The 23076-nt window shown below is 42.3% G+C and overlaps 2 protein-coding genes across 2 annotated transcripts; both read left to right on the forward strand.

The window, feature by feature from the left end:
* The first annotated feature begins 4024 nt into the window (after positions 1 to 4024).
* Positions 4025 to 21187, forward strand: LOC124041169 (COP9 signalosome complex subunit 8). Its single transcript, XM_046358425.1, has 7 exons — positions 4025 to 4229; positions 6156 to 6226; positions 6331 to 6379; positions 8071 to 8203; positions 18438 to 18545; positions 18771 to 18833; positions 20461 to 21187. The coding sequence occupies exons 1-7, from the start codon at positions 4134 to 4136 to the stop codon at positions 20538 to 20540; spliced, it is 600 nt and encodes a 199-aa protein (XP_046214381.1). The 5' UTR covers positions 4025 to 4133; the 3' UTR covers positions 20541 to 21187.
* LOC124041163 (E3 ubiquitin-protein ligase TRIM63-like) lies at positions 12342 to 14198 on the forward strand. Its single transcript, XM_046358411.1, has one exon. The coding sequence runs from the start codon at positions 12596 to 12598 to the stop codon at positions 13646 to 13648; it is 1053 nt and encodes a 350-aa protein (XP_046214367.1). The 5' UTR covers positions 12342 to 12595; the 3' UTR covers positions 13649 to 14198.
* Positions 21188 to 23076: the final 1889 nt, after the last annotated feature.

Raw genomic sequence — 23076 nt, forward strand, 5'->3', positions numbered from 1 at the left:
CAAAAATCTCAATTTAAACCATTTGAAATTCAGGCTGTAACACAACAAAACGTGGGAAAAGTCCATGGGTGTGAAGACTTTCTGGAGGCACTGTCAATTTGACAAAAGCTGGATCCCATTTAGACATGACCCAGTTCGGTAGTAGCACAGGAGCAACGGTGGCTGGTAGAGCTTTTTTAGTCAATGTGACATTGCGCCAAATTCAAGATACAAGAACCATTTTAACAGTTTTCTACTACAGCAGATGAAGGAGCGGCAAGAGTGTGGAGATGTAGAAATGGACAGAGAAGAATAAGGAAAGGAGCTGGGCATAAAGGGAAGCGTGTGGTGAGGAAGATTGGCATCAAGTACAAAAAAAACTATTCAAATAGCTCAGAAATTGAACCTGACAAGAGAGGATTAATTACCTCTGGTGGCATATGCGGTGAAGACAGCCGAGTTAGAGCCTCATCCCGATGATGACAAATATGATTCTGGCCCAGTGGGAGTGAAGTTTTTGTAGAGAATGAATCCTTATATTCTGGCTGATCTATATGTGGGTATCGGGTTGGGTGGAGATGAGGTTGGTGACTGTTGAAGTGGACTTGTGATGATCTTTTGCGTTTCTTCCATCCAGAGGGAGTGAGCACCCCGCACCACCCACCTAGGGAAAGAACTGTGACTGCTCTCTCTGCAGCAGGGTGCCAGTGAAAGGAGTGATAACTGGGGTGGCGTTATGTTGAGGAGGATCAATTGAAATGGAAGATTCCCGGTATCTGTGATGCACCCCATTTGTGGAGATGCAGACCTGGTGGAGAAACAGAAGATACAGTCTGTTCTGATTAATTTTATTGTGTTTGTTTTGTACTGGTACCCCTTTTCTCCCGAATTTCGTGATATCCAATTGGTAGTTAAAGTCTTGTCCCATCGCTGCAACTCCCCTACGAACTCAGGAGAGGTGAAGTTTGAGAGCAATGTGTCCTCTGAAGCACGACCCTGCCAAGCCACACTACTTCTTGACACACTGCTCGCTTAACCCGCTGGGCCAATCTCCCGGTCACAGTCAGCTGTTACACAGCCTGGGATCGAACCCGGGTCTGTAGTGATGCCTCACGCACCGTGATGCAGTGCCTTTGACCGTGCCACTTGTGAGGTGCTTTGTCTTGCTGAATTTTGATGCAGCATCAATACCTGACAAAGTCAAGTAAGATGCGTCAGTTATCCGGTGATTTTTTCCCAAACCCATTACGGTGTTTTAGGTGCCAAGCTTTTGGTCATGTTGCAGCAGTTTGTATGAGGGAGATTCCTAGATGTGAGAAGTGTGCAGGAGGGCATGAGACAAAGGAATGTGTAGTATCGGTGGGAAAAGTTCTGTTTTAACTGTAGGGTTACCCATGATGCCAGAGATAAGAAGTGTCCGGTGAGAGAAAGGCAGGTTGAGGTTGCCAGGATCAGAGTAGTACAGAACGTGTCATATGTAGGGCGAGGATCCAAAGAGGCTCCCTGTGAGTAGGTCAAGGGATCCTAAGAGGCTACCTGTGAGTAGGAATAACATGTGCTTCCGTTATCCTGTTGGTTTCTAAGCATTCATAGCCATGGTTATCAACTGTACTGCAGAAATCGAACATAAAATACAGAAAATAAATGTTGTGGTGGTAGTTGCAGAGAAGTACTTGGGTGTACAAGATTTTACTGAAGAAGAGTAACAAGGTGTGTTTTTATTTTTTTATTTTTCTTATTTCACCTTTATTTAACCAGGTAGGCAAGTTGAGAACAAGTTCTCATTTACAATTGCGACCTGGCCAAGATAAAGCAAAGCAGTTCGACAGATACAACGACACAGAGTTACACATGGAGTAAAACAAACATACAGTCAATAATACAGTATAAACAAGTCTATATACAATGTGAGCAAATGAGGTGAGAAGGGAGGTAAAGGCAAAAAAGGCCATGGTGGCAAAGTAAATACAATATAGCAAGTAAAACACTGGAATGGTAGTTTTGCAATGGAAGAATGTGCAAAGTAGAAATAAAAATAATGGGGTGCAAAGGAGCAAAATAAATAAATAAATGAAATACAGTTGGGAAAGAGGTAGTTGTTTGGGCTAAATTATAGGTGGGCTATGTACAGGTGCAGTAATCTGTAAGCTGCTCTGACAGTTGGTGCTTAAAGCTAGTGAGGGAGATAAGTGTTTCCAGTTTCAGAGATTTTTGTAGTTCGTTCCAGTCATTGGCAGCAGAGAACTGGAAGGAGAGGCGGCCAAAGAAATAATTGGTTTTGGGGGTGACTAGAGAGATATACCTGCTGGAGCGTGTGCTACAGGTGGGAGATGCTATGGTGACCAGCGAGCTGAGATAAGGGGGGACTTTACCTAGCAGGGTCTTGTAGATGACATGGAGCAGTGGGTTTGGCGACGAGTATGAAGCGAAGGCCAGCCAACGAGAGCGTACAGGTCGCAATGGTGGGTAGTATATGGGGCTTTGGTGACAAAACGGATTGCACTGTGATAGACTGCATCCAATTTGTTGAGTAGGGTATTGGAGGCTATTTTGTAAATTACATCGCCAAAGTTGAGGATTGGTAGGATGGTCAGTTTTACAAGGGTATGTTTGGCAGCATGAGTGAAGGATGCTTTGTTGCGAAATAGGAAGCCAATTCTAGATTTAACTTTGGATTGGAGATGTTTGATATGGGTCTGGAAGGAGAGTTTACAGTCTAACCAGACACCTAAGTATTTGTAGTTGTTCACGTATTCTAAGTCAGAGCCGTCCAGAGTAGTGATGTTGGACAGGCGGGTAGGTGCAGGTAGTGATCGGTTGAAGAGCAAGCATGCATTTAGTTTTACTTGTATTTAAGAGCAATTAGAGGCCACGGAAGGACTGTTGTATGGCATTGAAGCTTGCCTGGAGGGTTGTTAACACAGTGTCCAAAGAAGGGCCGGAAGTATACAGAATGGTGTCGTCTGCGTAGAGGTGGATCAGAGACTCACCAGCAGCAAGAGCGACCTCATTGATGTATACAGAGAAGAGAGTCGGTCCAAGAATTGAACCCTGTGGCACCCCCATAGAGACTGCCAGAGGTCCGGACAGCAGACCCTCCGATTTGATACACTGAACTCTATCAGAGAAGTAGTTGGTGAACCAGGCGAGGCAATCATTTGAGAAACCAAGGCTGTCGAGTCTGCCGATGAGGATGTGGTGATTGACAGAGTCGAAAGCCTTGGCCAGATCAATGAATACGGCTGCACAGTAATGTTTCTTATCGATGGCGGTGTAGATATCGTTTAGGACCTTGAACGTGGCTGAGGTGCACCCATGACCAGCTCTGAAACCAGATTGCATAGCAGAGAAGGTATGGTGAGATTCAAAATGGTCAGTAATCTGTTTGTTGACTTGGCTTTCGAAGACCTTAGAAAGGCATGGTAGGATAGATGTAGGTCTGTAGCATTTTGGGTCGAGAGTGTCCCCCCTTTGAAGAGGGGGATGACCGCAGCTGCTTTCCAATCTTTGGGAATCTCAGGCGACACGAAAGAGAGGTTGAACAGGCTAGTAATAGGGGTGGCAACAATTTTGGCAGATAATTTTAGAAAGAAAGGGTCCAGATTGTCTGATTTGTAGGGGTCCAGATTTTTCAGAACATCAGCTGAATGGATTTGGGAGAATGTTGAATCCTCCCAGGCTGCAGGCCTGGTGTAGCATCAGTACTAGAATAGTGGTGAGGTTTAAATTTGTGTTGGGTTAGGTGGTAGGGCAATTTTTATATTTTTAAATTTCCTAGAACAGTAAACACGGCTCGATAAGAGAAATAGATATAGGTTAATAGGTGCCTAGCACTCCAATACAGTAGGTTGCGGTGTATGCAGCTTTCACTTGGTTGCGATATATCAATACATATTTAAAGAAGAAATGACCCAGTACCTCGGTCTTCACTAGTTACCACAGCCACACTGTCGTAAACCCCGCCTATTTCTACATTTTGTTTTTCATCTTAAAATGTGATTTTAACCATAATCACACTGCAAACCGTGGCCTTAACCTTAAATGAATACCAAGAGGAAAATGTGTGTTTCTATAAATGTTTTAAAGACCAAATCCAATTGGACTTTGTGGCTGTGGTAACTACTAGTGCAATTGGAAACCCAGTATCTGGCCGAATGACTGATCTGGGCAGCAACAAAATGCCTGCCGCAGTGATAATGGGTGAAAATTATGATAAACTTTTAGAGCAGTGCGAAACACAGGAGCTTGAGGTATGTATTTCTTCAAAGTTGTATAATTTAAATGTCGCTGTTCGAAGATAGTCGCTTTGGGTTGTGTTGTAGCTAGCTAAGTTACTCATCCACACACGCTAACTCGGTAACGTCAGCGAACACAACATGTCGAGCTAGCTAGATCATAACATTACCGTTAAGTTGAACAAAGCTAACGCGGTGAGTGAAAGTAGCTAGCTGCACGACCGTAGTTCGCTAACTTAGCTAGTTAGGATGTTGCTAACGTTAGTGTTTTTGCATCTGCTCCGTTGTTTACGTTTGGTGTAGCTGGCTGCTAAGTTCAGTTGTACGTTAGCTTTCCATCCACACACAGACACACTAGCGTTAGTTGGCAAACAACACATCTAACTAGCTAGTTCATAACATGAAATTGACTAACGCAATTCATTGAATGAGTTGTGCGTAAAGTATCTTGTTACCCGTACGTCAGTTGACTAGTGCTTACATTTTGTCTGTTGTTTAACCGTACGTTTTGTGTTGGTGGCCTACTCTGATGGTATGCACAGACAAGGTTTTAAACTAAGCTTCTAAATGTATGCTACTCTTTGGTATATACAATACAGACTAGTGGCTTTAAAGGCTACATTCTTAGCTTGACACTGGAACATTAATGCCAGATGTCCACCAGATACATGTTTTACCCTCATTTTCCTTATTTGATACATCTGCTTCATATATATATATATATATATATATATATATATATATATATATATATATATATATATATATATATAACTAGGCAAGTCAGTTTATAACAAATTCTTATTTTACCATAGCGGCCTAACCCGGATGACGCTGGGCCAATTGTGCGCCGCAATATGGTACTCCCGATCACGGCCGGTTGTGATACAGCCCGTGATCGAACCAGGGTCTCTAGTGACGCCCCAAGCACTGCCTTAGACCGCTTCACAACTCGGGGGCGTCACTTGGGAGTTTGCATGGAGAAGATCATTTTCTCCCTGTTTGACCAAAGCTTATACAGAACAGAAAACAGCTTCACCAGAACAGAAAAGTTATTTTCCTATCGACCTACTGGTTTCATAGGTGGGCAGACCTACCAACAGCCTGACTCACACAATGGCGCATTATAACAATTAATCTAGTTTGTTCCTATTCTTCTGTCTCCTATCTTTAGCAACATCAATACATTTAACTGGTTGTTCCCATATAGATTACTGATTTCAAATCAGTAGCTGGTCCTGCATGATGGCATGCAAAATGATGCACAGAACAGTTCTGTGCATATTCATTTTGCAAGCCATTCTGTTTAGGGCGCAATACCCAAATGTAGTAATGATGAATTGTCCCAGTGTCATTCTTACCGGAGACACATTTCCAGTCGTTCAGCGGGAGTCTTCTCGTCTCTAACTACACAATAGTGATAATTTGGCCTCCGTATGGTTCCTTCCATGTGAACTTTTATGATTTTTTTTTAGCACTGCATGGTAATGCCGTATCTCCATGTTTCCAACTTGGCCATATCTCCATGTTACAGTGCGTGTTTACTGAAAACAGACTGAAGACAGTTGACTACTTGTGGAGTCTCCTAACACCTGTGTGTAAATGGAAGAATGATGCCCCAAACATGTTGTCACTGAAATATATTGTCGGCTGCAACTGTTTTAACAATGTACAGTAAGTGTGTATTTTGCATTTGTGACATTTGATATGAAAAGTAGAGGGATTTGATTCTAGAACTGTACCGCAATTGAGAATCGATTCAGGATTAGATGGAGTATGTAGCTGTTTTGACTTCGAGCCAATTCGCCTTTAAACAGAACACGTAAGGTCCTTGGACTGTAAGGAGTAACGTAGGCTCCTTTACTCCATTATTGGGCTATCCTAAGTCATGAGGGTGCTACCAAATAGGCATTAACTAATTCATGCTCTTTTTATTGCCAGGCTCCAGGTGGCATTGCTACCCCTCAAGTGTATGCCCAGCTGTTGGTGCTCTATCTACTGCACAATGACATGCAAGTCAGGCTATGCCTTTCCAAAAGCCCTTCTAAAGTTAAGATTTTCTGCCCACTGAGACATGATTGGAATTAATTGTCAATGACTTTTTCTCTTTTTACAGGAATAACGCAAGGTATTTGTGGAAGCGAATTCCTCAAGCCATTAAATCGGTGAGAAGGGTTTGAATTTCTCATACTTAGATAGCTGTAAATGTCTTGGTGTCATAAGTGTCTTTTTGTTAGTAGGTACGCACATTTCGGGTCAATTTTGCTGCATTAACCTCATTAACCGGTCAACAAATAGATGTTCTCTCTCCAAACAGTCAAATGACTGACCAACCAAATATAATGCATGTACATGACATTTTAAGAGCTTAATGGAAACATAGAACAATAGCAAGCCTTCCTATTGTCTTAGTTAAAAGGCTAAAGCCTATTATTGAACATGCAACTTCTGTGATGAAACAGTTAATAAAACCTCATTTCCAAACATTTTCCAAAATGCAATTAACGTGAAAACACTGTTCTAAACAGTGCACCAAATGCGAGTGGTTCCATATGTGACAGGTGAATCTCAAAGATAGCTAATGGCAACAACTAGGATGGGTTGATAATATGACTAGGATTGTGCCTTTGGCTTCTGGACATTTTAATTAAAATTTTTAATTTTACCTTTGTTTAACCAGGCAAGTCAGTTAGGAACACATTCTTATTTTCAATGACGGCCTGGGAACAGTGGGTTAACTGCCTGTTCAGGGGCAGAACGACAGATTTGTACCTTGTCAGCTCGGGGGTTTGAACTCACAACCTTCCGGTTACTAGTCCAACGCTCTAACCACTAGGCTACGCTGCCGCCCCAAAATGAAGGAAAGTTGATATGAAACCCAATAGAACAGGAGAATGGTGGTCGTGACATTAAGTCTGTATGAAATAATTACCTCCCAAGTTTTGAAGCAAGGTAAGACATGCCTCATTATTTTAATCAAAGTAAAACTTTCAGATTTCAAACAATTATACTGCCTCAAGCTCACATTGAAAAGTGGTGGGTGACGTGATGATAGCCTGCCTATTGTTGACTAGCCTATGGACTGAATGGCGAATGGGTGGGACTCTTTAATTACGAGTTGAGTTTGAGAATTTAAAATAGTAGCTCATTTAGAATTGTCATTTGTTGTGCAATGACTGGGCTTATAAAAGCACATGCTTCTTCACTCCAGATTTTTAAAGAGCTGCACTGTCTGACAGGTGATAGGCCAGGCAGCCCTGGTCCTGGAGTGCTGCAGGAAGACCAGGTGTGTTGAATTTAGGCAATCACTGAACTGATCAATTAATTCAGTTGGTCAGGTGTGGTGCCTAGTGTTGGAACTAAAAATCCTGCTGCACTCCAGGAACAGGGTTGCCTACCCGTGATAGGCCATTCCACTCCTAAAACTAGGCTCTATGCTGTGCAGGTGGGATAATCTACATGACAACTAATGAATATACACAAGTGCCAATTTAACTCCTAAATTATGCAATTTAACCTATAGACTGATGAGCATGACCAATCAAATGTATTTTCAGCGGCTAAACGATTTAAACGATTATCCGTTAACATCCATAGTTGTTAGACAAAATGTTAAAGTTACACTGGGAACTCCGTAACTATTGAATAGGTACTCATCATATCATTTCCCACGTTGAAAATGATGGTAGAGCAGTGGGACCTGCCCTGCACGCTGAATTAATTCAACACATGAGAATGAGTGTATCCAATGTGTTCACTATCAACAGGCCTCCTAGCCTGCATGTCATTCATTATAGTCTAGGCCCCAATGTATGGTAATGTCAGTGAAGTGGGTTGAAACATGTGCTGTGTGCAGGCAAACCTAGAACTGACGGCCGTATGGGCCGTGGGTCAGCGTATATGGCAGCGAGACTTCCCAGGGATCTACTCGGCCATCGCAGCTCACCAGTGGTCTGAGAACATCCTGCCAGTCATGGAGGCCCTGAGAGGTACTGTCATGGCCGTGCACTTTTCTGTTACCAATTGCACACACCTGACCTGAATGAAAACATCCTATATACATCTGTGGCTCAAAATGCATTGCTAACACAATGTGACTGATCACATGGTTTTGTGACTGAGTTTCCAGGTTTTCAAATATAACATTAGTTCTGCAACGGCTCTTAGAATATGCATGCTGTTTTGTTTTTGTATGTCTTCTGATGAGAAAAACATTCTGGAGACTGTTACTGGGTGTTATTGAATACACTCCAGAGAGTAATGCTTCACATTGAGTGAGTGATTGATTGACTGTAGATTTGTTTGAGGCTCACTGTATTGTCCTGTTGAGACAGACTGAACTCTTGCTTAGGCTTTGACTCTCACCAATTTACTACACTGCTCCAAAAAATAAAGGGAACACTTAAACAACACAATGTAACTCCAAGTCAATCACACTTCTGTGAAATCAAACTGTCCACTTAGGAAGCAACACTGATTGACAATAAATTTCACATGCTGTTGTGCAAATGGAATAGACAACAGGTGGAAATTATAGGCAATAAGCAAGACACCCCTAACAAAGGAGTGGTTCTGCAGGTGATAACCACAGACTACTTCTCAGTTCCTATGCTTCCTGGCTGATGTTTTGGTCACTTTTGAATGCTGGTGGTGCTTTCACTCTAGTGGTAGCATGAGACTGAGACTACAACCCACACAAGTGGCTCAGGTAGTGCAGCTCATCCAGGATGAAACATCAATGCGGGCTGTGGCAAGAAGGTTTGCTGTGTCTGTCAGCGTAGTGTCCAGAGCATAGAGGCGCTACCAGGAGATTACATCCTTAAAGTTGGATCAGCCTGTAGTGTGGTTTTCCACTTTAATTTTGAGTGTGACTCCAAAATTCAGACCTCCATGGGTTGATAAATTTGATTTCCATTGATCATTTTTGTGTGATTTTGTTGTCAGCACATTCAACTATGTAAAGAGAGTATTTAATAAGAATATTTCATTCATCTAGGATTATATTTTAGTGTTCCCTTAATTTTTTTTGAGCAGTGTATATTCATAGCCTAAACCTGGACAAGAAGAAATACATTGGATAAGGATAGATTTGTTAGATGTTCACACAATCAGCAGCTCCATGTTTTTCATGTTAGAATTAGCTTTGGACAATTTGTAGCAGGATTAAATATGTTGGGTAGTTGATGTAAGAATTTGTATTCTTACTTAAATTATGAAACTAGTGGCCCCACACTTGTTATATAGCACATTTTGCCATGTTTACAGTTGAAGTAGGAAGTTTTTCACAGTTCCGGACATTTAATCCTAGTAAAAATTCCCTGTTTTAGGTCAGTTAGGATAACCACCTTATTTTAAGAATGTGAAATGTCAGAATAATAGTAGAATGTTTTATTTCTTTCATCACATTCCCAGTGGGTCAGATAACGATGGTCATTATTGCCAAACTGTTCTATTTTGTACTCAAACCAGAGGACATTTCTCCAAAATGTACGATCTTTGTCCCCATGTGCAGTTGCAAACCGTAGTCTGGCTTTTTGATGGCGGTTTCTGAGCAGTGGCTTCGTCCTTGCTGTGCGACCTTTCAGGTTATGTCGATATAGGACTTATTTTACTGGGGATATAGATACTTTTGTACCTGTTTCCTCCAGCATCTTCACATGGTCCTTTGCTGCTGTTCTGGGATTGATTTGCACTTTTCGTACCAAAGTACCTTCATCTCTAGGAGACAGAACACATGTCCTTCCTGAGCGGTATGACGGCTGCGTGGTCCCATGGTGTTTATACTTGCGTACTATTGTTTGTACAGATGAACGTGGTACCTTCAGGTGTTTGGAAATTGCTCCCAAGGATGAACCAGACTTGTGGAGGTCTCTATTTATTTTTCTGACGTCTTGGTTGATTTCTTTTGATTTTCACATGATGTCAAGCAAAGAGGCACTGAGTTTGAAGGTAGGCCTTGAAATACATCCACAGGTACACTTCCAATTGACTCAAATTATGTCAATTAGCTTATCAGAAGCTTCTAAAGTCTTGACATCATTTTCTGGAATTTTCCAAGCTGTTTAAAGGCACAGTCAACTTAGTGTATGTAAGCTTCCGACTTCACAAGTAAAGTTACTTGTGTCGTGCACAAAGTAGATGTCCTAACCGACTTGCCAAAACTATAGTTAACAATAAATTAGTGGAGTGGTTGAAAAACAAGTTTTAATGACTCCAACCTAAGTGTATGTCAACTTCCGACTTCAACTGGACATTGTAATCTGCTGCCTATTGAGGGTTCTTGATAATCAAAAGGGGTGGCAGGTAACCTAGTGGTTAGAGCGTTGGGCCAGTAAATGAAATGTTACTGGATTGAATCCCTGAGCTGACAAGGTAAGAATCCCTGAACAAGGCAGGCCGCTATTGTAAATAAGAATTTGTTCTTAACTCACTTGCCTAGTCAAATAAATAAAAGAGGGTGCCACTTACATCCTACATAGGCCTACATTGTTTCCCAGCTGTGAAGTGGTAATACGGGGCAAACATAAGGGAGCTTAAAGTTGGAATCCTGAATTGTGCAACTGCCATGTCCATTTGCTCTATAAGAACAACAAAAAGTTACTGTAAACAAGTTTTTTTTCTCCCATTATTGCACACACGATAGAACAGCAGCATATGTATATTTACCATATGTGATGCTCCCCAGCTCCTCTTTGTCATGCGGACAGTGGAGCTGTTTTCCAGTACTGCGGATTCCATCTTTAAAAGGTTTTGTAATACCTCATTGAAATTTATTAGGCTCTATAAGAACACAAACAAATTGATGCACAGCATGATATGATACAGTTCACCTTGTTTAATCTAGCCCTTTAACTTATGGGTACCTGGGACAGTAGCGTCCCACTTGGCCAACATCCAGTGAAACTGCAGAGCGCGTAATCCAAAAATACTAAATTAAAATATTTTACATTCTTGAAAATGTATGTTATACATCAAAGCCTGCCATATCAGTTTTGTTATACTCAAAGACATTATTTTAACAGTTTTGGAAACTAGTGTTTTCTATCCAAATCTTTCTATCCAAGTTTACTTTGGGCACGCTTTTCATCCGGAGGTGAAAATAGTGCCCCCTACCCTAGTGAGGTTAAACCATAAGCAGCATCACACCATTTAGCCTACCACAATTGTTCAAAACAGATCTGTTTTCTTGATTCTCAAAATGACAGTAGTCAATATAGATGAGTATATTACAAAGGTATTGTCACAAGGTTATGAAATGGACAGATAAGATGGTGTCTTAAATTACACTAAAATATCCATCAGTAAGCTCCTGCCTCTGCAGATAAGAGTGTCATATGGAAACACGTATGACCTTCACTGCTCACACTCCCCACGTGTAACCACCTCTAACTTTTGGACCCTGGTAGACCCATACATGAAGTCACTCATGTGGCAAGGTTAAGAATAGCTCATCCCTGGTGCTCACTGTTCTTTATTTTTTATAATTTTTCAACGTCACGGAATGTGCTACACATTCACAGGAGAGTTACTCAAGACAATTTCCACGATATGGGGTTTAACCTATAGCTGACCGCTTGTGTAATATAACGGCAATCAATCCAAAGAAATGTCACTGGGAGGTATTTTATTCTGCTTGTTTTGTTGGGGCAGTTTATCGAGTAAGATGTTGGATTCAAAACACCATTCATTGGGCATATGTAGAAGGGGGGGAAAAAGTATGTAGTGAGAAATATTTAATCTACTGAAGTGCTCTGATATGACCAGAGTCTATAAGTAGGCTACGCCAGCGAGAAAGGTGGTCAGCTTTATGAAGCCTATGTTGGCTTTGTCGTAATACTCCTGGAAAACTAGCTTGTCGTAAACAAAGTCAGGGGTGTGTTGACGTGACAAGGCATGTTGTTTACCCTTAAGGAAACCTTCCTCAGGTGCGACTGCTCTGGGACAGTCACACGGGGGCCTTTATCTCTGCTGAATGTTCTCCTGGCCCTGTCAGATTTCTGTCACTGTGGGAGTTGATCTCGCTCCTTGTGTAACATATGACACATGCAGCAGCCAGTGGGTGGGGGGTATTTTCTCAGAAAAGAGTCTGGCAAACAAGCAGGGAGGAATGTGTACCCTGGTTGGTGGGAGATATCGGGTGTCGCAGGCTTGTATAAAGGACAGGGCTGCTATTCCCCAGTCAGAACAGATGTCAGCACTTCAGCGGACTCTGAAGCAGCTACCAAAGAGAAAGGTTCAGCCCCCAGCCTCCATAGTTACTGGCTTGTTAAAGCCTATAGGAGAAGAAGCAGTCGTCCAAGACACTGTGAAGTTTGAGAAGGCTTTGTCGAAAAAGAGACTCAGCTTTTCTAGCCCAACATTAAGGAGAAGCCTATTTCAGCATGGATGTCCAGAGGACTGGCTCGGTGGTGCGTCCACCAAGCCCCATGGAGAGCCTGGAGAAGCAGCTGAGCTGCCCCATCTGCCTGGAGATGTTCACTAAGCCCGTGGTCATCCTGCCCTGCCAGCACAACTTGTGCCGTGGCTGTGCCAGCGACCTCTACGACTCACGCAATCCCTACCGCTTCTCGGGTGGCGTCTTCCGCTGCCCCACCTGCCGCTTCGAGGTGGTCCTGGACCGCCACGGCGTGCACGGCCTTCAACGCAACCTGCTGGTGGAGAACATCATCGACATCTACAAGCAACAGCAGGAGGGTGGCGGGGGTAGTGGCAGCGGAGACAGCACAGAGACTCCGCTGAAGCCCAAGGACTCTAAGGAACCCATGTGCCAGGAGCACGAGGAGGAGAAGATCAACATCTACTGCGTTACCTGCCAGATGCCCACCTGCTCCATGTGCAAAGTGTTTGGCCAGCACAAGGACTGTGAGGTGTCGCCGCTTGCCAGTGTTTACCAGGTGCAGAAGGGCGAGCTTAGCAACGCCATCGACGCCCTGGTGGCGGGCAATGGTCGCCTTCAGGCCCTACTCAACCAGATGGAGGACGCCTGCCGGGCGGTGCAGGACAATGCACAGCGCGCCAAGCAAAGCTTGGGTGAGCGCTTCGACCTGCTCTACGCTGTGCTGGAGGAGCGTAAGGGCATGCTGCTGGAACAGATCGGCAAGGAGCAGGACGAGAAGGTGACAGCATTGCGGGCGCTGGCCCAGCGCTATGGCGAACGACTGCAGGCAGGCTCAGAGCTGACTGACACGGCGGTTCAGGCCCTGGAGCAGAGCGGTGCTGCCGAGTTCCTGCTGGCCTCCAAGGGCCTGATTACACAGACCAAGGACACCGCCAAGAGCTCCCTGGGCGAGGAGAGGCCCGAGCCAGGCTTCGAGAAGATGGACCACTTCACACTGTCCACAGAGCATGTGGAGGTCGTCCTGGCCAAGATGGACTTTGGAATGGTCGACGATGACGAGTTTGAGGATGCGGAAGGGGACGAAGAGGAGGAGTGATGAAACTTGAAAATATACGAACAGAACAAATGAACAATTTACTACTTTTGAAGGCTCTTCAACCTGAATGTCCATTGCATGGACTCTAGTTTCAATGTTTCAGAGATATTAAGATAATTTAAGAGTAAGGAAGGATGGAAGAAGTTGGTTGTGTCCGAATGTTTTCGTAAGAGTGGATTGACTTTAATACACAATGGCTTACCCCAGTTTTGAGTGCAATATTTAGGTTTTTATACTCTTAAACTTTGCCACTTGGTAAACTATATTGTTTTTTTATACTTTTGTATTTCCATATCAGATTTATTCAGATCTATTTGTTATGTACTTTAGGTTGAATACACTCTGGTTGTTTACACTTGAAGACTTTATCAGGTGTAGAGATTGAGATGGGAATAAAGTTTTGATTTGTGATTTCTCATCTGCATCTAGAATGCCTGCGGTTGTATCAAATGGATAAATGCTTGAATTGATTGCGTGCCCTCAACTGGCAACAAAATATTTAGACAGATCTGTTTTCGTCGCAACCTGAAATAAACAATGCTTCAAATGACTCAAGCAGATATTTATTTGCTTTTATCAGATTCCGATTATTCAAGGTACAGAGAAACACACACATGCATACCCAGCAAATCAGTTTGAAGTTCAAAACAAAATAGTTTTGAAAGATAACTATAATTTGGGTGTTGTCCTAATATGTTGTTGCTCTCACTTGGCATGTGCCAGCATTTAAAAATAAAAGCCCTTGCGAAGTCCTCAGTGGCAAGCCTTTGCTGGTGAAGATTGGGGGGGAGTGGGGGGCTATTTTTAAAAGTTAAGATGTTGAGAAATGACAGAGGCCCTGGAATAGAGTGTCAGTGAAGGTCAGGTGGGGGTCCCGTTTCTCCTCCATTAAGTACCATCCCCCTCATGTCATAGACCGGCTTGCTCAGCAACGACCAACTCCTTTCTGAAGAGCTGTAGCGGAGGCATTTGGAGGGGGCGGCCCACATGACTAGTCATCTTTTGGATAGTACCCTGCCACTCAGCTGGTTCAATGGCTCCTGCCATCTGTTCTTGTAGTCTCCAAATTCCTTTAGAATTAGTTGTAATATTTTATCAGTGGTGTGAGCGACGGTCATCAAAATTGTTAAAAGGTTTTAAGAACAATTCTAATAAATGCAACAGACAATGGATGAAGACACTGAACTTTATTAACTGAATTAGAGCACAAACATTTTACTGGGGCGGACAAATATTTAGTTCAGGGATTTTGGTGGGAATTCCATTTATACATTTATTGTCAATTCACTTTTTTCTTAGAATGCATTTGTATTCATTTTTCTAATGGTATCAGAATTTTTTTTATTTTTTATTTTTATTAAAATACAGAAAATTGTGCCTAATTTGAATTTATATTTTTTTTTCACCCATCTACACGCAATACCCATAAGTCAAAACATTAGCAACAGATTTTTTTCTCATTTAGATTTTTTTTATGCAGAAATACACAATCTCATTTACAAAAGTATTCACATCCCTGAGTCACAACTTTGTAGAAGCACCTTTGGCAGCAATTACAGCTGTCTGTCTTTCAGGGTATGTTTTATTATTTTCAAATTTTTCAAGCTCTGTCAAATTGTTTTATCATTGCTAGACAATCATTTTCAGGTCTTGTCATAGATTTTTAAATAGATTTTAAGTCAACTAACTCAGCTAGGATTTTGCCTGTACTTAGCTCCATTTGGTTTATATTTTTTTATTTTGAAAAACTCCAGTCCTTAATGATTACAAGCATACCCATGACATGATGCAGCCACCACTGTGCTTGAAAATATGGAGAGTGGTACTCTGTAATGTGTTGTATTGAATTTACCCCAAAACATTCTACTTTTTGTATTCAAGACAAAAAGTTAATTGCTTTGCCACATTTTTTGCAGTATTACTTTTAGTGCCTTGTTGCAAACAGGATGCATGTTTAGGAATATTTTTATTCTGTACAGGCTAACTTATTTTCACTGCCAATTAGGTTAGTATTGTGGAGTAACTACAAGGTTGATCCATCCTCAATTTTCTCCTCCAATTTTCTCCTATCTCAGCCATTAAACTGTTTTAAAGTCACCATTGGCCACATTGTGAAATCTCTGAGCGGTTTCCTTCTACTCCGGCCACTAATTTAGGAAGGATGCCTGTAACTTTGTAGGGACTGGGTATATTGATACACCATCCAAAGTGAAATAACTTCACCATACTCAAAGGGATATTCATGTCAATGGGTGCCCTTTTCAAGGCATTGGAAAACCTCCCTGGTCTTTGTGGTTGAATCTGTGTTTGACTGAGGGGACCATACAATTATCTGTATGTGTGAGGTACAGCGATGAGGTAGTCATAAGAAAATGTTAAACACTATTATTAGTTCATGCAACTTATTATGTGACCTATGTAAGCACATTTGTACTTCTGAACGTTGAATACTTATTGACTCAAGATAATTAAACTTTAATTTTTTTATTAATTAGAACAAATTTCTAAACTTAATTCCACTTTCACATTATGGGGTATTGTGTGTCGGCCGATGCCCACAAATCTACATTTAATCCAATTTAAAATCAGGCTCTAACACAACAAAATGTGGACTAAGTCTATGGTTGTGAATATTTTCTGAAGGCACTGTATCTTAACGTAAGGTAGCAGGCTTAATAGAAATGCCTGTAACTAGATCCCCTATATACTGGTCTTGACGAGAATGGGGGAAAAAACGGTCGGCAAAGGTTCTCTTCTGCACTGTTCAACCAATCCAGTAAATGTGTAGGATTTAAAATTGAGTTTTGCCTCGTATACGTCCAAAAGCGGAAGTCTTTGTCACAGGCTCTTTTAATTTCCCCTAAAAACTGAAAAAAATCTGGTTGTTGGTGTCTCTGCAGAGGCTACACCTATCTATACAAAATCTAATTTAACATTTCAACTCTATTAAAAAATGTAACACCCATAAAAAGTTATATTTCTTGTGGTATGTGTCAAGACTATGCGTTAAATCCCTGACAAAGCTTTAGCGTTCTTATAGATTCAACAGAAAGACAATCTATTCCTTTGAGTCCATTTCAGCTATTACCAGGGTGTGTTTAACATTACAAACGTTTCCGTGGTCGTAACATTAATGGGAAGAAACGACCGGCACAAGCAAGAATAAAATGAACGCAATCAATACAGCGAGATTGATTTTATACTCCTCAAGCACAGGAAATACAGTGCATTCGGAAAGTATCAAATGGTACCTAAAGTAACAAGATTCTCTGGTCTGATGAAACCGAAATTGAACTCTTTGGCTTGAATGCCAAGCGTCACGTCTGGAGGGAACCTGGCACCTTCACTACGGTGAAGCATGGTGGTGGGGATGTTTTTCAGAGGCAGGGACTGGGACACTAGTCAGGATTGACGGAAAGATGAACAGAGCACAGTGCAGAGATCCTTGAAGAAAACCTGCTCCAGAGCACTCAGAACCTCAGACTGGGGTGAAGGTTCACCTTCCAATAGGACAATGACCCTAAGCACACAGCCAAGATAACGCAGTAGTGGCTTCAGGACAAGTCTCAATGTCCTTGAGTGTCCCAGCCAGAGCCTGGACTTGAACCCGATAGCGGTGCAGCTACGCTCCCCATCCAACCTGACAGAACTTGAGAGAATATGCAAAGAAGAATGGGAGAAAATCCACAAATACAGGTGTGCCAAGCTTGTAGAACCATACCTAAGAATACTTGATACTGTAATCGCTGCCAAAGGTGCTTCAACAAAGTACTGAGTAAAGGGTCTGAATCCTTATGTGATATTTCAGTTTAGAATTTTTTTCTACATTTCCAAACATGTCTAAACTTGTTTTTGCTTTGTCATTATGGGGTATGTGTGTGTGGATTGATGAGGGGCAATTCTGTAACGTAACAAAATGTGGAAAAAGTTAAGGGGTCTGAATACTTTCCGAATGCACTGTAGATGGCTGAGAAAGACATCCTCAGGTGGGTTGGGCATTTTGTAGGTCTACTTAAAAAGGCAGGACCAGAAGTTTTAATTTATATTACTTGGGCACACCAGTTGATAATGCTCTGGCTCTTAATTGTGCCATATACAGTAGGCTACATAATGTGGTTGGAAGGATATCGGTTGATTTTTCTGGGCAAATGCCTGTAGTTAAAACCAAATGTGGCATTTGTTTAGAAAATTAAGTAACATTGATAACAGGGGGCTCTTTGGGGAGAAGAAAGGGGGAAAAACCCCGGACAGTCACTGCGTCTGTCCTCGCAGCTGTCTCCACTCGTCCCAGTTGTTATGTTACCACCGGTAACACTGTTGTAGCAAATGGGGGGTTGTTAGTACACACAGACTGTTGCTAGGCTATAAAGTGCGAAGGCGATAACTTAGGGCTTGTTCATTGAAGCTGTCGGGGCATCAATAAACATACAAATCCATCAAAGGTGTAAGCCAAAGTCTGGTTTGCCGTCAGCTGTGAGGCTAAATTGTTTTGCAATGTCGTCATAAGGAGCAGTTGACCCACTCTTGACTCGGGACCAAATCATACACTGACCATGTTTTGTGCTCTCCTTTTCCTGTGCTTTGTGCTCTGCCTTACACTGTAAGCCTATTTGACTTGCTATTGCTCAGTCCAAGTATAGACATTGTTATTAGCACTGCTACATAAGTAGTACAATAATATAACTTTTTGCCCAAGGGGCTGGGCTCCATGTTGTGCAGTTTACATGAGGTGTTATTAGATCTCTTAAATGCAGACATCTCACGTCTGTACCCATCTTTATTTCCACAGAGACCACTCGTCGGAGGGCGTATGGCCTGGTGGCCCAGGCGTACACCTCCATCATGGCAGAAGACTTTGCCGCCTTTGTGGGCTACTCCGTGGAGGACGCTGTGAAGGGTAAGCAGAAGCAGTGCAGAACCTAATCTATACTCACTACCATCTGGCTACTGGATCAATAATACAGTCGTATACCATAGTTTTGTATATCCTTAATCTCTTCATGTGACTTTTCAAGTTTAGACCTAAAAATAGTGTGTCTAACTTTTCCCCTTTCATCTCTTTGTTTATTTTGCACTTTTCTCCACCCAACCCTCCTCTCTCATCACTTTCTCGCTCCCACAGGGGTGGTGAGCCAGGGTTGGCAGGCAGACCCTGCCACCAGGATGGTAATGCCCCAGAAGCCAGGTAGGTGGAGCTGTTGCCCTTCTCTTTTCTCCCGTCAGTAGGCCATTTGTCATGCCTGAGCCTTTTTCCTCCGACTTTGTATGGAAACATTTTGCGGGACCTTGTAACAGCCCCTTTCTGTAATCAGCAGACCATCATGCTGAGAATCTGTGGCACATATGTTCATCTGACTTGATCCATCAGCCCCTCAATTAATCCTCTCGCACCTCAATTGTTCTTACTTTGAATCAGCATACAGAGCCTTCGAGCAGAAAATCTGTCAGACAGCGGTTTCATAAGCCCAATCATTGCGCAACAATGCTAAATGCAATCTTGTGTTAAAAATATATTTTTGTCCCACGTCATACATACAGCTATTGTTTTTATTTCTCAACTGTAAATTGAAGCACGCTTCCCATTTGCTTTTTAAATGCATAGGCAAATGAAGACAGGCTTCATCAGTGCATCACACACCACTTTGCAATGAGCGAGAGGCAGTATGCATTTAGAAAATGTATAGCTTCTTAATTGTTTGTAACCTGAAAGTTTCACTACATATTATGAGGTATGTTTTACCTTGCTTCAAAGTAGCTTAGGCAAAATCCGACCATGTCAGTGGAGGCAATTAGCCTATTTTTATAAAGACTTCCATATGCCATTGAAACCTGTTGCCCATTTCTGTCATGTTCATGTTGTTTGGCACCAGCGGAGAGCAATGACCATATCCTTGGTGAGTGCTCACTGCACATATTCAATCTATCATGGTCGGGTCAGTGCCACTTAAGTTTGTTTTTGGGCAATAATTTCCACCTCCAGCTTAGATGAATGTCATATTCTATTTGTCTCAACTGTTATATGGACAACGTCGTTTTTATTGATCTGTTTGTCAGTGTCAGCAGAGTGGGCTACCCTGTAATTAAAAAAGATTCTGCTAAAGTCTGCAGTACTGTAAAGTGTAGTAGAATTGAATGACACATCTAAATAAAAAGCTTAATTTTTCCTACGCAAAGAAAGAGAACACATCTGATATAGCCTAGGCCTCTCTGCTATATGCGCTCAGTCATGCATTGGACAATCCTTTTTGCGAACAGTAATTTGAGTTATATTATTAGCCTAAATGATGACTATACACTCTACTCGTTAGATTCCGAATAGTAGGCTATTTTAGATAAGTCTGCAAATACAGTTGCATTTTTATGGTGAAAATTAGCTTCCCCAAACTTCAAACTCACGCACCGCCTAGGCAAATGATTGTACTTTTCGTTTACTCGTCTTGTTTGCTGAGGAAAAGTAAATGTCAACAGTTATTCTATCTACAAAGTGCGCAGTAAGTAAGAGACACGTCATTGCATCCTCGATTTGCACGTTCTGTTAAGATTAATTCACTATAATCTGTGATTATGTGATTTTTGTCCTTCCGATCATCGTTGGTGGATGCCTTAATCTGGTTACGCACCCAATGCATAGGCCTATGGTTCCCGTAAATTTCTAAAATGTCTGGTAAATGGAAATGCTGCTGGTCAAATGTCCTGCACCACATTTTCATAACGGAAACTCTGACACACACACACGTATGGAGGATGCTTCATGGTAGAAGACTTGGCTCTATGAGGAATCCCTCTTACTCACACTCTCTCTCTTTCAACAGATCCTCCCCCTGTATCGCTGGTTCCAAATGAGCAGCAGCTGGCCAGGCTCACTGACTACGTGGCTTTTCTTGAGAACTGATACATTTCCTTCAGCTCTGTTTGTCTGCCATGAGGAGAACACCAGAACGCCCCTTTTCCCAAGCTTAGATGGACACACACACACACGCAGGACCTCAAACTGACCCCCCTTGTTCATGATTGTGGTCATGTCTTTTGTGGGGTAAAACTCATTTTGAATGGCTGGGCCTGGCTCCCCAGTGGGTGGGCCTGACTCCCCAGTGGGTGGGCCTATATTCCCTCCGAGGCCCACACATGGTTGCGCCCCTGCTCAGTCGTGAAATCCATAGATTAGGACCTAATGAATTTATTTGAACCTCAGTATAATCTTTGTTGCAAATTGATATTTTTGCTCAGTATACTATTTGAGTATGCACCTTATCGCTACATGCATTTATAAGGTTTCTCAAAAGAGTGGAGTGAACCTGATCATAGTAAGACACGGAACTGCATTTTACCCAATACCAAATATATAAATAGACCTATTTATGTAGACTCCCTGAGCACTTAAGTTATCCCTCAATAGAAATTCTTCAGGTAAGAGATGACTCCAGGTTATTTAGAAAATGTAGGCCCTTCTCTCCAACAACACCCTTCCATCTATAGACTTTGCCTTTGAATTACTGTTTGTGTTTTGAGTCGTGAATAAATGCTATGGTTTGTTTCTAATTCTGAACTTGGTGGTTTTTGGGGTGCAGTCCCTGCAAACCAGAAAAGTTGACTCAAGTGTCAGTTGTCTGTGAGAGCAACATGCCACAAGAAGGGTGGCCAAGACGTTCCTCCCTCCCCACATTGCAACGCAATGTGCTTCACAGAAGAAAATAAAAACAATTAAAATACATTTATTTAGTCAGTTAAGAACAAATTCTTATTTTCAATGACTGCCTTGGAACAGTGGGTTAACTGCCTGTTCAGGGGCAGAACGACAGATTTGTACCTTGTCAGCTCGGGGATTTGAACTTGCAACCTTCCGGTTACTAGCCCAACACTCTAACCACTAGGCTACCCTGCCACCCCCGCATAAAGGGTGTCTTTAATTTATTTGACTTTTGTAGCCGATGTGTATACTGTTGAGTTATCAGCGTACATGGACACACAGGTTTTATACAAGGTCAGTGGAAGGTCATTAGTAAACACAAAAAACAACAATGGTCCAAGCCAGCTGGCTACCCTGGGGTACAACACACTCGTCAGAATTTGCATTAGAAAGGCTATTAAGGAAAACCCTCTGTTCTCAAACGCTTTCATGTTTGGGAGTAAAACCTGCTAATTTCAAGCATTTAGCAAGTCCCTCATACTCACTTTTCTGCTTTTACCGGGATTCTACCCAAGATTGTGCTGTAAACAATGACAACAGATGTTCATTTGGGATAAGTAAAACAGAATAGAATTTGTTTCTACACTAATGTGTGGATGCTACCATGATTACGGATAATCCTGAATGAGGGTCGGGCCTAACGAGTGGCGCAGCTGTCTAAGCATTGCAGTGCTTAAAGCATCACTACAGACCTGGGTTCGATCCCAGTGCTGTGTCACAGCTGGCCGTGACTGGTAGACCCATGAGGCGACACACAATTGGCGCACAGTCGTCAGGGGAGGGTTAGGCCGGCTGGGATTTCCTTGTCCCATTCCACTCTAGCTATTCCTTGTGGCAGGCCAGCACCTGAAAGCTCAAACTTCGGTCTCCAGCCGGTACAGTGTTTCCTCTGACACATGGGTGCAGCTGGCTTCTAGGTTAAAGCGAGCAATGTAATAATTTTTGTAACTTGTTAAACCAAATCTCTTTCTCTGATCAATTGTATTAGTATAAAATAATTTCCCCCTTTTTTGCATACAACATAGCTCAGTTTTTGAATGATTTATTTTCTGCATTCATTATTGTGCACCTTTATCAACGCTGTCAACAATTTCAGACCCCATTGTAAGAGGAGCAAGCCTCTGAAAGCACAGTTTTGTGTTTCCCCCAGGTCTGCCTGAGTGGAAGGTTTTGTGGAATTTTTTGTTAATCATTAAAAAAAGAGTCCAAGAGGATGTGGGAGATTGGAAATGGACAGATGATGAGAAAAAAGAAAGAATGTTAGAGAAAAGAAAGGCTAGAGTTAGGAGAGAGAGAGAGAAAGCAGTGGGTGGAAGAGGGGGAGAGATGGATGAGTGGCGAGAGGGAGGGGAGAACATCACTGATTGGAATGATGGAAAGGGAATGAGAAATGGAGAGAGAGGGAGTGGGAGTAGCAGGACTTCATTGGCCTCAAAGTTGCAACTGGGTCCGTTTTATATGGCCGTAATCCGAGGGAGCTGTTGGTTCTGGCTGGGGAAATTTGTGCACTGTGTGGAACAGGATCTTTGAAGTGTTCCACTTTAATCAGTGCAGATGTTGCACAAAGCAAAACTAAAATAAATAGTTTTTAGCCAAAACGGCTATGCCTTGTTAATTTTGTTTTACTAACATCTGTAGTCATTGTTTACAGGGTAACGGAGCATAATCTTGGGTAGAAACCCGGTAGAAGCACAAAAAGTGAGTATGGGGGACTTTCTAAAGGGCCTTGAAATACCAGGTT

This window comes from Oncorhynchus gorbuscha, linkage group LG01 (genome assembly GCF_021184085.1).
Source record: "Oncorhynchus gorbuscha isolate QuinsamMale2020 ecotype Even-year linkage group LG01, OgorEven_v1.0, whole genome shotgun sequence".
Taxonomy (NCBI): Eukaryota; Metazoa; Chordata; class Actinopteri; order Salmoniformes; family Salmonidae; genus Oncorhynchus; species Oncorhynchus gorbuscha.

Coding starts and splice junctions, on each gene's coding strand:
- LOC124041169 (XM_046358425.1), top strand. CDS start 4,134: ATGACTGATCTGGGCAGCAACAAAATGCCTGCCGCAGTGATAATGGGT. Junction 18,546..18,770: donor CGTGGAGGACGCTGTGAAGG/GTAAGCAGAAGC, acceptor TCGCTCCCACAG/GGGTGGTGAGCCAGGGTTGG. Junction 18,834..20,460: donor GGTAATGCCCCAGAAGCCAG/GTAGGTGGAGCT, acceptor CTCTTTCAACAG/ATCCTCCCCCTGTATCGCTG.
- LOC124041163 (XM_046358411.1), top strand. CDS start 12,596: ATGGATGTCCAGAGGACTGGCTCGGTGGTGCGTCCACCAAGCCCCATG.